Source organism: Passer montanus, unplaced genomic scaffold (genome assembly GCF_014805655.1).
Source record: "Passer montanus isolate IOZ18808 unplaced genomic scaffold, ASM1480565v1 scaffold24, whole genome shotgun sequence".
Classification (NCBI taxonomy): domain Eukaryota; kingdom Metazoa; phylum Chordata; class Aves; order Passeriformes; family Passeridae; genus Passer; species Passer montanus.
The window spans coordinates 3843786-3856175 of record NW_024367037.1 but is presented as its reverse complement, the minus strand read 5'-3'; the positions used below and the strand labels follow the sequence as shown (position 1 = coordinate 3856175).

The window sequence follows — 12390 nt, the reverse complement described above, 5'->3', positions numbered from 1 at the left end:
AGGTATCAAAATTAACGACAGCTGCACACAGTTTCAGTCAACATGGAGAAAGAAAACAGCATTTTTGGCATCAGAAGTTAAAAACAAGGCAGTAAGGATGACAGTATTAAAGAGAACTCCCGCTCTCCTGGACTGTGGAGCCCAACCAAGGAGGATATTTCTGTAGAAGGACAGGAGAAAATGTGGTCTAAAACCTCTTGGGTAGTTAGACAAGCACCACGAGGAAGAGACATGATGACAGACCCAGGTGGAACTAGATGAGGTTTCCAGTGTTATTAAGGGCTTTAGAGGCATGGACAGAAAAAAGCTCAGAGGGGTTTTGGAGATGAGTGAGCACTGGCCTATGAGCACTATAGCTGCACCAATGTGCTATTAACCCCCGCTAATGAGCTCTGTGGAAAGGCATAATAAAGGTATTATGCCATGAGTTCCCTGGGCTGGGTAGACATCCTCAGAATGAAGAAAATCTGACCTGAAGATACATCAGAAAAAAAAACATTTAGTGCAAGAATCAAAACTTGAACTAAGATCACCTTACTGTGGCAACACATTCTCTCAGCCCTATTGCAATGACTATACCATACTTCCTTACATTACAACCATAAGTGTTAGTCAAAATAAAAATAAAACATCATTCTTACCTGATTTTGTCCCATGCCATGGCATGGGTAGAGTATGACCCTCTGTCCAGTTACTTGATGTTCATTTGTAGGGTTATAATCAAAGCAGAAGTTTTCCATTCCTCTATTCTTCAACTAATCAAAACAAAAAAATATTTTAAAATATTAGTCTAAAGTAAGGAACATATTCTGTAGTCACTCTGCACCCATTCTGATGGGCTCTGACATTCATCCCAAAGCTAGTGGAATAAAAGCAAAGCAAATGGAATAGATCAAAGGGATGCAATGGTAACATCTCTCAGACTAATATGAAATAAAACTGGACCATCTTGACTTGGAGCACTGAAGCAGCCAGACATGATGGCTTCCCCTAGGAATGACACTGTGTTCCAATGTATTTGCAAAGGAAGTGGGTAGAAACTATGAAAAAGTGTGTTGAAACCCAACAAGCCAGCAACTCATGCAGAACAAAAGAGTCTGCCATGCCTTTTTCCCCCAGGATCTACTTGTTCAATTTTCTTATGAAAAGATGACTACATACTTTTCTCAGTTTGTCAAATGGGAAATGTTAGGAGGATTTGTTCTCAAAAGGACTCCAGTACCCTCTTGAGGCAGAACAAGCAGACAGATTTTAGGATCAGAAATCTTGAAAGTGGGCAAAAATATATGTTTGGAAAGAGACACGAGGTGTGATACTAAATGCTCTTTACTCATGTTGCTGATCTCTGATAGAAGAGGTGCATAACGTCTAGATTAAAATTTTAAAATATTAAATTAGCTAATTTTAAAAACAGGCTAGTTAACAAAGATTTGCATTTAAGTATTCAGGAGGCAAAAGTAACTAAAAATAATTTAAACAATCACATAACCACTGATTGCTGGTATTAGCCACATAACAAAATTTGAAAACACACAGAGCAGAATAGGTTTGGTAAACAAGAAGCTGAATGCCCCTGTTGCTGAGTGTAATTATATCACAGACAAAAAGAATAGGCAGAGTAAATCTCAGAAGAGTTAGTTCAGCAAGGTGTAATTTCACTGCTCTTCCCTAGTCATGATAATCCTATCCTGAGTTCTTAATGTGGAAAATGAGTGGACACATAGGGATTGCAGGCAGCTAGAACTAAACAAACAAGACAAACCCTGTGGGGCCTAAACCCACCACAGAGCAAACCACACAAGCTGGAAAATTAAATACTTGTGTTCTGTATATGTTTTCTTTGCCAACTTCTACTTTTAGTACTACCCAACATCTTCTTTCCACTGCCTTGTGCTCACTCCCACATTAGACCACTGCAACCTCCTTGGACAGTCAAAATAAAACATTTTGTTTACTTTCCTAATGGGAGACAAGAATTACACTTAGAAAAACAGGAAAGAGAAGTGTCTTACATAGACTATTTTTAACACTGCCATGGAACTACATAAACCAAACAATAAGCTTCTCATGTTTCTACATTCTACATCAGGAAACATCAACCTAAAAGTCATAACCACTTAAAATGGTAATTTTATCTCTACAGTTGCTGTTGTCAGCAGCTGTCTTCAGGACCAGAGGGTCTCCCATTAGTAGTTTTAATAACATATGACTCTGCCTGATTGTCTACTGGCAGCAAAGCCCTTATCCATGGTGCCCTTCCAGGCAACCCAATGACTTTACTAGTGCTCTTCTTTGCCATCAGCCCCTGGCACATGCTCAAGTGTGAGCTCCCTTTTGGGAAATTTTAAATAATCTGTTTGAATATGCCCTGCACCACCAGAACTACAGTAACTCTCATATGCATGTTACTCAATGCCCAAATGCACACAGCAAAAAGATGTGTGAAAGCTTACTAAACTTAAGCTCCATTTCAGATGGTTTGAAAATGAGGCTGTGCTCCAGGATGCTACCATCTATGTTCTCTCCTTTTTCTCTTTCATGCACAAATGCTTGTGATACATGCCGACATCTTCCTACATGTACAGGGTCTGTGTGGTTCACCTGGTTCTTTTTTGTCAGACGTTGGTAGATATGCCCACACTTCATCAGGAAGCCTAATAGGTATTCAAGACCTAATTAGTGGGAATAGCATATTCTAAGCTTTTAAATTATCTGATCTGAAATGACACAGAAAAATTTGAAAATCTGGCTGCAGCACCATGTATTAAAAAAACTCAAAAAAACCCATACACACCTGCCCTCTGTTCCAAGGTAGAAAAAAAGTATGAGAGAATTTGTGAAATATTTTTCTCTTGTTAAATGAGAATATACAGTTTCTTTTATGTGCAAGAGCTCTATCAAAACAGTGATCATCCACTCATTTCTGAAGCTATGTTTATTCCCACATCCACCATAAACAAATCATGCAACAAGAACAAAATTTTCTCTGTGACTTACCTTAGTTCTTTTCAGAATGCTGCATTAGAGAAACAGAAGCAAGAAAAAATGTTGATCACCTTGCCATTAAAACACATTGTTCAGATCTAAAACAATGTACCCATGCAGGACTATCAGCTGTGGTTTTTTACAGCATTTGCCTCCTATTGAAACATTGCTATTGAAACTAAAGGTGTCACTCTACATGCCATTTAGTTACCACTGTTGGAGGCTGAGATAGGTAATAAACACCAGCTACCAAGATATTCAGCAGACCTTAGCCTTTACTGCTAGGAGATATTTAAATCTATTGTTTCCTAATATCTGGACACTTGCATATAACTACACAATACAGATGGCTTTCTATGAATAATTCCTAGTTTGATAAAGTCCATTGTAAACAAATCATCAACAACAGATTTTTGACATTAAAACTTCATTGCATTAGTTGATAAGTACAGCCAGAGGAGTCCTGCTAACCTTTCTCTATATCCACAAAATAGATCAGAATCCTCTTTATTCTGCCAGTGACAATGGTGCTGATCTGTTAGTGATATGGACAGATGATACTGTGGGATGCAGTAAGATATGAATTTGCAGCAAGCCAAAGAGCTTCACTAGTACTGATCAAACATCAGCTTTTACCTCAAAGGTAATCCAAGCAGTCACAGGGAATGATTCTACTGAGTGAATGCTATTTTCATATCACTTGTTAACTTCTTAAGGGCAATGCTGAAAAGGGCATACAACACTCATGACTAAAACCCTCTGAAGGAAGGTGACACACTGCAGTTGGATTCATTGGCTCATCCCAGCAAGCCCAAATCTCCCTGGGAAGCTCAAAAAAGTATAAGCATGTGGTTCAGGCAATGGTGTATTCACTACCAAATGCTTGAATTTCTTTCACTTCCTTTTACAAAGCCTCTCCCTAGCTTTCAGAGGTGGTACAGCCAGCCAAGTGGTGCATATTTTCCTGTGATGGGCATAAAGGTCTCCAGGTCTAATCAGTCCTAATCTTGGCTACCAATTCAATCTCAAGTGGCAGCTCTCCAAATTGGATTATACTGCAGTTTTAGAGGTATACCCTAGAGAAGGGACCCTGATACCTCTGAGTACTTGAAGCTCCAGTCCTGCAGTATCTTTGATTACACAATTTAAACCACATAGCTCTCTTCTTCTGCAAGCCTGTCCATATATATCATGTGTTCTTTAGATAATTTAAATAATTCTCTCTTTCATGTTGCAGTGAAACAAAATCCTTTGCAGTTTAAAATCTTCCTTCCAATTTTTTTTAATATTATACCTAGTCTAAATTGAAAGAAAATTATGACTGAGCACTTGAAAATGAAGACGAGATAGTCTTGGAGGAAAACGGGGAAGGAAGCTGTCAAAAGAAAAATTCAAGTTTTTGATTTCTCAACTGAGTCAGTGACAGATGCCTTTACCAACAGAAGGCAGAGAGACCAGACAGAAAGTCCCAGCACAAGATATCTATCAGCTTACTTGCTTTACATTCAGCTGAAAGAAATATCAGCTAGAAACTGAGAAAAACAAAGAAAAACTTATCATGTCACATCATTGTATGGCCTCATCACCAAGTGATCAAACTTACAGAAAATTACAGTAAAATCCGGATTTTTGTGTCACCACTGTTTTGTAAAAACAATCTTGATGCCAGACTTAAAGCCAAATTCACTGACTGACCATAATCTTTATCCTTGGATATGCTCCTCAATGCCAGCCATACTTAATACATACCTCAGAAGAGAGAAGAGCACTGACTGTTTCCTTGCTTTGCAGCTGTGCCTTTCCACAGTCACTGATAACGTGAAAAGATCACAGAGCTGCCCAGCTCATCTGTCTTCATCCAGCTGCACAATGCAGAGATTTCACCACACTAATACCGAACACAGCAGCTGGCTCAGAGCTCTTCCTACAGACGCCCACACCATCCCTTCCCAGGGTAGTTAGGATTTGTAAGCTGAGTCTCTGCTGTCTAGGTGGGCAATCTGTGCAGAGCTGGGGCTCAAGTCTTGTTACAATTTCACACCTACCTACTGGCCATAAGTGCATGCTCAAGGATAGCCAAATCAGAGGCTGTGCCAGAAAAAGACACATCAGTGTGCTACACCAGAGCCTAAAAGGTATTATCAGCCTTTCAGAAGTGCTGACATCTTATTATTGAAATTATTCTAGGCAGAAGGTTCATGTCCCACAAAGTTCCAAAGCTGCAAGAAGCCCAAGGAGCAGCAAGAAAATATTTATCTTTTTTATAGGTCTCAGGCAGTTTACAGAAATGCAATCATGTCTCAGGCAAAAAGGTTCATAATTCAGTATGTTTAAGTAAAGTTTGAGGCAGCTAACTTTTTAGATAACCAAGGGTAGTATGGATATTTTCATCTAAGTATCAAGAAAAAAAAATGTAGCTTAATCAGTGATGTGCACTGAATGCTGCTCAATAATTCTTTACTCCATTTGAATAACACAGGGCTGACTTATAGGTAATCTTAGAAATATTTTCAATTTCAGTACAAAAGTAAAAATATTTTTAAGGGAGAAAAAAATCTCCATATTCCCTTGTATTCTCTTTGAACAATTAAATAATCTCACACTAAGTTGAGCTGTTATCAAAGCTGACACTTTTAAATACAGTATTTTTGAGAACCAGAAAAGCCCTACACAGCTAAGGCAGGAGTGAAGAACACCATCAGTGATTCATTGAAGCTAGCAGATGGGACTCAATATCCACAAATCAGCTGAATCAGTAGGTGTCGTTTCTGCACTCTCAGTTTCTCAGAGTACAACCATATTTCCATCACATTTTAAATTCTTCCTCCCCCCCAAAAATGGTGTATTCTCATTATGCTCACAACTAGATGACAGCATTTATGAATTGTTTTTAGAGAAATATATAGAGCACACCTAAATTACACTCTAGATACCTCAAGCAGCTCTGAACAAGAGTTATTATTTCTAGGTACTGTCAACTCCTTGCCTGAAGATGACAATTAAATCATGAAAGAAACTGCACAAATCCCTTCTCTTTGCTGTCACTGGCACCAGTCTAACCCTTTCTTTTGGATGGAGAAGGATGGAGGTGGAAAGAAGGTAAAATTCCTGAAATGCTCCTGGAAGGTAAGTCTTATAATACCTTACTGCTTCAACTGTCTCAGAACTTACCAGTGGCAATCCAGCACAAAAGAGCAAAAACAGAACCAATGTTGTACCAGGGTTTGTTCAAGGTACCGGATGATGTTGGGTAACACCTTTCGCACCAGTGATCACACAGAGATACCACCCTCTCCTGCAGGCTCCAAGACAAATGGAGGAGGGTGGCAATTCTCCCAGAGGCTCCTAAAGGATTTTCTGACAACTGCTGCCCTCCCCATGGGAACTCCCACAGCTCCCCAGGGGAAATCACAGCATTTCCACATTAGGATCTATTTCATTCAACAAGTTACAAAGCTATTAGGGCAGACTGTGGGGAGACTTCGTTCCTGAATGTTCTGTATGTCCACAGAGATCAGATTTTTTTTCTCTTTTCTGAAGGAGATTCAGCAGAGGCTGAGTAACTTGGGGAAGGGTAGATGGCAGCTAGACAAGAGCTGGATGTGATGATGCAGTGTGGGAATGCAGCTTAGCTGGATCTGCAGAGTGATTGAGTTACCAGCAAAAGTACTTTTAAGTCAATGTGGCATTTGGTAATTAGGAAGGTATTTCATGCATCCTGGTGGAAAGGTGCAGTTTTGTTTTCTTAACATGCAGCAGGTATCTGGTGATTTTTCAGAGGAAACAGGTACTTGCTGCATCATCTCTGCCTTCATCCCTTCCAGATGAGATTACAGTAATGTAATATACACAGAGCTATAGTTTATATTTATTTGTAAGCTGCAAAAAGCATAAAGAGCTGTCAACTCTTAAAAGAGAAGCAGTTTCTGATATTGAACTCATTGCCTGTGCCCTTGCTGGTCTAAAGTGACCTTCAGATTAAAAATTAACATGTTGGTTTAATATACAGAATCCCCTATGATCTGGAAGCACTTAGTACCAGCTCCCTTTCCCATTGCCAGAGCATCATAGTTTTCATCAGATAAAATGTATGAACGTATGTTTAAAAGGACACTCCTTTTCAATTCAACAAAATAAAACACTTTACTGTTCTCTTTTTTTGTTACACAATGTTTCAAGAAATAAAAATCACATCCTTTCCTGCCTTTAACAGTCCCAAGATGTCACTTAGAAGGAGTAATTCATGACATTACCTGTTCTCCTACTCTGTCACAGAACTCCTTCATAAACAGTATTCCCTAAAATAAAGATTCTGATAAATACCACATTTTAAAACTACCAGTTTTAACTGAATTCTACCAAAATCCCAAACTGATTTAGGCACAAAAACACCTTCACACTGACTTAGTAGGAGAGCTCAGAGAACTGCAAGTAGGTTCTCTTCTCAGCAGCCACGTACCATTCCAAAGAAGCCTGGTCTGTCCTCGGGTACGTGAAGTTCCGGATACACGTTCTCCAAAAACCATTTGAAGTCCTTACATTTCAGCTTCTCTCGTAGAAGTCTCCTTTCTGTCACATCTCCATATGGTTCCTGGGGAAAAAAAAAAAAGAAAAAAAAAGAAAGGAAAGGAAAGAAGAAAAAAAAATTTAAAAATAAAATCCAGAACAGATGCTCTCTTTTAAATTATCTGTATACATTATTAGGAACCGTATGCTACAGTGATGAGTAGGACTTGTAGCCAGGAAAAATCACCATGTTTGGGTGCTGGATTTGATTTCATTATCCTTACATTTGTTAAATGCGGACAAAAAGAAATGGGAACTGTGCAAGTAGTACTTTAAAATATACTAGAAGACAGTTTGTGTAAGAAAACTCCCTGAATCTGCAAGTGAGGAAGCCCTTGAACACAGATTGCTGGAGACTGAGAAGGCGTATTGGAAAATGAGACTTCCTTTAGATAGATAATTGAAAATCTCCAAAGCAGTGAATGAATCTTTAGGATGTTAAATTATACCACTACCCATTTGCAAATTACCTGTACAGTTTTACACTTAAGTGATTAAATTTGTGAAATCTGCTAATGCATCCTTTGAACTTCACCATTTTGGGGGGTGGGGAATATGAAATCTTAAACCTCCAGAGAAAAGCTTTCATTGCAGACTTTTCCCTGTCTATGGATTGGAGCAGAGTCCATATCTTTTTATGTCTGTCTTCAAAAACCTATCTTCATATTGACTAGGGATTTCAGATAGTCAGGCATGAGAGAGCGTTTGCAGCCCCCAGATTTTTTCAGGTCACTTGACACAGTCTTTCATCAAACCACAAATGTATTTGCATTTCTCAAAGCTGTGGAAATACCACTGAAAACACAAAGCAGATGTAAAACAGAGATGCCTGTTTGAATAAACAAACAGCGTGACATATTAGCTCTGAGGTCTGAACATTAATCTTGAAGTGAAACTTCATGGAACCAATTTTTGCAGCCATAACATCAATCATTTTATGTTATGTTACAGAACTGAATATTTGGGTTTGATGAAGTAAAAAGGTCTGAACTCAACTGCTGCAACAAGTGGTGCACAGAGCATTATGGAAACCAAAGTTCATTGGCAGCAGCTTTGAAATGGGGAAAAATATCCTGCATGAGTTTCAGCTTATATCCACTGTGTTACAATAAGCCAATACATGAAACTTTCAGTACTAACACACAAATATCCTTTAAAGTTAAAGCTCTGTCATTACAGACATAACATGCCCACCACTTTACAAGACAAATTGTCAGCATTTATTGCTCTTTTTGTGTATGACAAGCTGAAATCAGCCTAGCGTTGCCTATGGGCGAATCCCATATTTCTCTCTAAGTCAGACTCTGATAATACAACCTAAATGGCTTTTATGACATTAAAGTAAACCAATTATTACAAATGTGTGGACTATAATGATCTAATTACCCAATTTAATCCAAACAAACACAAGAGGAAAGCTAACCAAATTCATCTTCTCCAGCATCCTCCAGTGTATGTTTTAAAAGCCTCATGTTTTTAAGGGCAGTTTTCCCCTGCTGCGTCTATTGGGGTTGGCCACTAAAACAAGTGGGGGACTCCCTGTACCCCACACTGGCCCCTCAGGTCTGATCCAGTGCAGCTGGAGGCTGATGCTCAGCAGCCTATCCCAGGCACAAAACCAAAAAGGCAGTGTCTAGAAAACTTTTCATGCAAAGAGATCATGCTGGGGAGATCACGTACCTCCAGAAACAAGCAACAGCATACAATGATTTCTTTGGGCTCTGAATTTCAGACCTTATGACAGATGTTCATTTAATTAATTTCTAGACACTGTGAGAACCTTTCAGTGTTACTGTTTTCCAGCCTTCAGGCCCCTAATGATAAATATGTTCAAGTTATGAATTTGCACACTGCTTTACTGTTTTGACATACTCAGTTTTTACAGTAATAATCTCCTGCAACTAATAACCTTGTATTTTCATTTCGAAATAAAAAACAGTCCATCAGTCCAAAGTTTTAAAATTATCACAAGATGGGTAATTTTGCTGAATATTATTACCATACTGTTTACCTGAAGGTCTACTGTCCACTGAAACTTGTTGATTTTTCATTCATTAATTGTGTAATTCTTATTGAGAGTCCTGTATCAGCCATTCCACAGAAGTGCACATTTTAGACTAAAACAACTCCTCCTTGCTTTGATCATCCCACTTCATATTATTCTTTCATTTATTCATTTATTATGGACATAGATTGGGCCACATTGTACTCATACAGAATTTTAAAATTTTTCCAAAGAATTAAAAATTATACAACTTATTCTATGTCTGGGAAAATATTTCAGGAGTAAGAAATAAACATAGAAAGTACTTCATGTTAAATATTAGCTTAGTCAATAGTTAGTAGGTTGAAAACAAATTCTGAAATTCCAGGAACAATGGAGTTGAACTCACCAGGCGAGCGTGTGGGTTTCGGTGGTAATAAAGTTGTTTATATTCATCCATCCACACTTCAGCTGCACGCACACTGTTTGCCAGAGCTTTGGCCCGTGAGTATGGAGCTTGTTTGGGGAAAACATGACCTACATGAGAGCAAGGATGGATCTCAAGACTTCCTCCACACTGCCATATCTGAGCAAAGAATTGACAGTGTGTATCATTAATTTTGTCTTTTGCACAATCAATGATGTAGTAACAATAAGCCTCTGTAAGAATAACACCGTCTCAAGAATACCACACCATACTACAAGTAACACATACAATAATTTTGTGTCTCATTTGATGACTAAACTGAATAAAATTACATCCTTGTTGCTCTTAGTAATTTGCTCTGAGTTCACAAGGAGATAATCACTCTCTGGTTTTATCTGGAGTGCAATATTCTTTTCTTAGTTTTATTTTCTCATGATAAGATGTGGTCTACCATATAAATTATGCATATAAGTTACGCGGGCATTGTTTAAAAAAAAAAAAGTATGTTTCTTTTCCAAATTAACCACGTAAATAACTATCTCAGAAAGAAACCATTAACTAATTCTTACTAGAAATCTCTAGTTCTAGATACCATCTATATATTCTACTGGAAAACTGACTTGACAACACAGGTAATCTTCCCATTTTGTACATTTACCAATCTAGAAGGGAGGCATAGGCGCCTGGTGATAAAATCCCACTAGCCTTTTCCACTGGAAAGCTGAGAAAGTACCCCAGACCCAACACATTAAAAGAAAAAGCCAAGTAATTATATAACTTATGGTGGTCCAACCAACAACAATGAAACAACCTCCCCCTCCTGCTTGGTGCCAAGGAAGTACTTGCACCCAAATGTGGAATTGGCAGATCCCTGCAAACTCTGTTCTTGTGCTCATGCTCCTGCCTCTCTGGCTCCCCAGGTCGGGAAATGTATAGCCTATGAGATAAAGTCCAGAAACAACCATCAAGTGGATCCATTAGCCTCAGCACTCTGTACACATTTTTGTAATTACATTCTTCTCCTCTGAAAACCAAGGACTTTTGGCAGTTCATCTACACAGCCACTTTCCCATCACCCATTCTGATCTCAAGTTTGATTACTTGAAAGGAAAGTATAGCTAGGCATTTCCTATTCAATATTGTATTTGACCACACCATGGCAGATGCCCTGTTTCTGAAGGGTGCCTGAAACAAGGTTTCTGAAATTATGCCAGATGAGAGGAAGGCCGGATAGGTTCCTGTACTTGAGCTAACTTGAGGCTGTTATCAATGGCTCTGACAGACTTTCCATAAAAGATTTAGAATTCTCCTCATGTATTCAACCATGCATAAGTGGCAGCTCATCATTCCTTTGTAAATGGAAGACAAAGGAAATTAGCTGGGATAGGCTTAAGGGGTGGAGGTTTGCTCCCTGATCACCTTCTTGTCTAAGACATAAATTTTTAATTACATGCCATTCAAATGAATACAGCAGGACTGAAAGATATGAGGTAGCAAATAAAAGCTCTGCTGCTAAAAGACCAGTGGTGGGACTTTTCCTACCTCTCTCTGGGAGTTTTAGGGATCTAAAAACATAAAGGCTTTCAGCTCATACAAGATAGTACTTAGTTTTAGACTGCTAACTTTTAGTGGGTTTTTTAAAGTTACTTAGAATTTCTCTAAAATTTCTAAATTTGGAAATCAAGGAGTGTCATCTCCATTGATTTGGTTTTGGATAACAAACAAAACAACATCAGACTTTCTGCATGGCACAATACTGTATTTAATTTCAATAAGCACTGTAATACATGTGTTTACTTTTAAAAGAGAGTTTCTTTAAAGATATAGCTAATTCATTAATCAGCTCTAGGGAGTACTGGATAATTATTATTTCCTGGATTAAAAATTTTAATTTCTTGTTTTCCATGTGAGGTTCTTCTCCTCTTTTTTGCTGCTTTTCAGGGAAGGAGTATATTTGTCATTTGAACAAAGATGATTAAAGGAATTATACAAGAAAACTAGAATTCTGCACTAATATTTTAAATGATTTGCATATTTTCTTAGGTAAGTTACTTTACTGCCATTTTGAAATCTGCTATGAAACCAACTATCCACTTTCACTTTACAACTTCCATTTTTGAGATTTATTTCTAAACAACATTTTTCATAATTATTATTTCTATGTTCAAAATTATTTTTTAAAGCTACAATTTACCATTCAAGATTTGTCAGCAAATATTAAGAACCATAAGTTTATTAGTTTAATAATTTCCAATGTTATATTCCACATAAGAATTATTAATTCACCTTTATTTATCTACTTTTTAAAAAGGTATTAGGAACAGAAGATAAAGACTACTGAAATAAAAATGTAGTTAAGAAGGAAGCACGTGCTTCAGCTCTTCCATGATAAAGTCTGATTTCAAAGGAATGAAACAAACTGACCATA

The 12390-nt window shown here is 37.9% G+C and overlaps 1 protein-coding gene across 1 annotated transcript in view; it reads right to left on the bottom strand.

Annotated features, from left to right (window-relative positions):
• Positions 1–12390, bottom strand: part of GALNT12 (polypeptide N-acetylgalactosaminyltransferase 12) — a 46306-nt gene that overhangs the window by 9642 nt on the left and 24274 nt on the right. Inside the window, 3 exon segments of the mRNA XM_039711184.1 lie at positions 642–755; positions 7445–7576; positions 9945–10121. Of these exon segments, the coding sequence (XP_039567118.1) occupies positions 642–755; positions 7445–7576; positions 9945–10121 (423 nt within the window).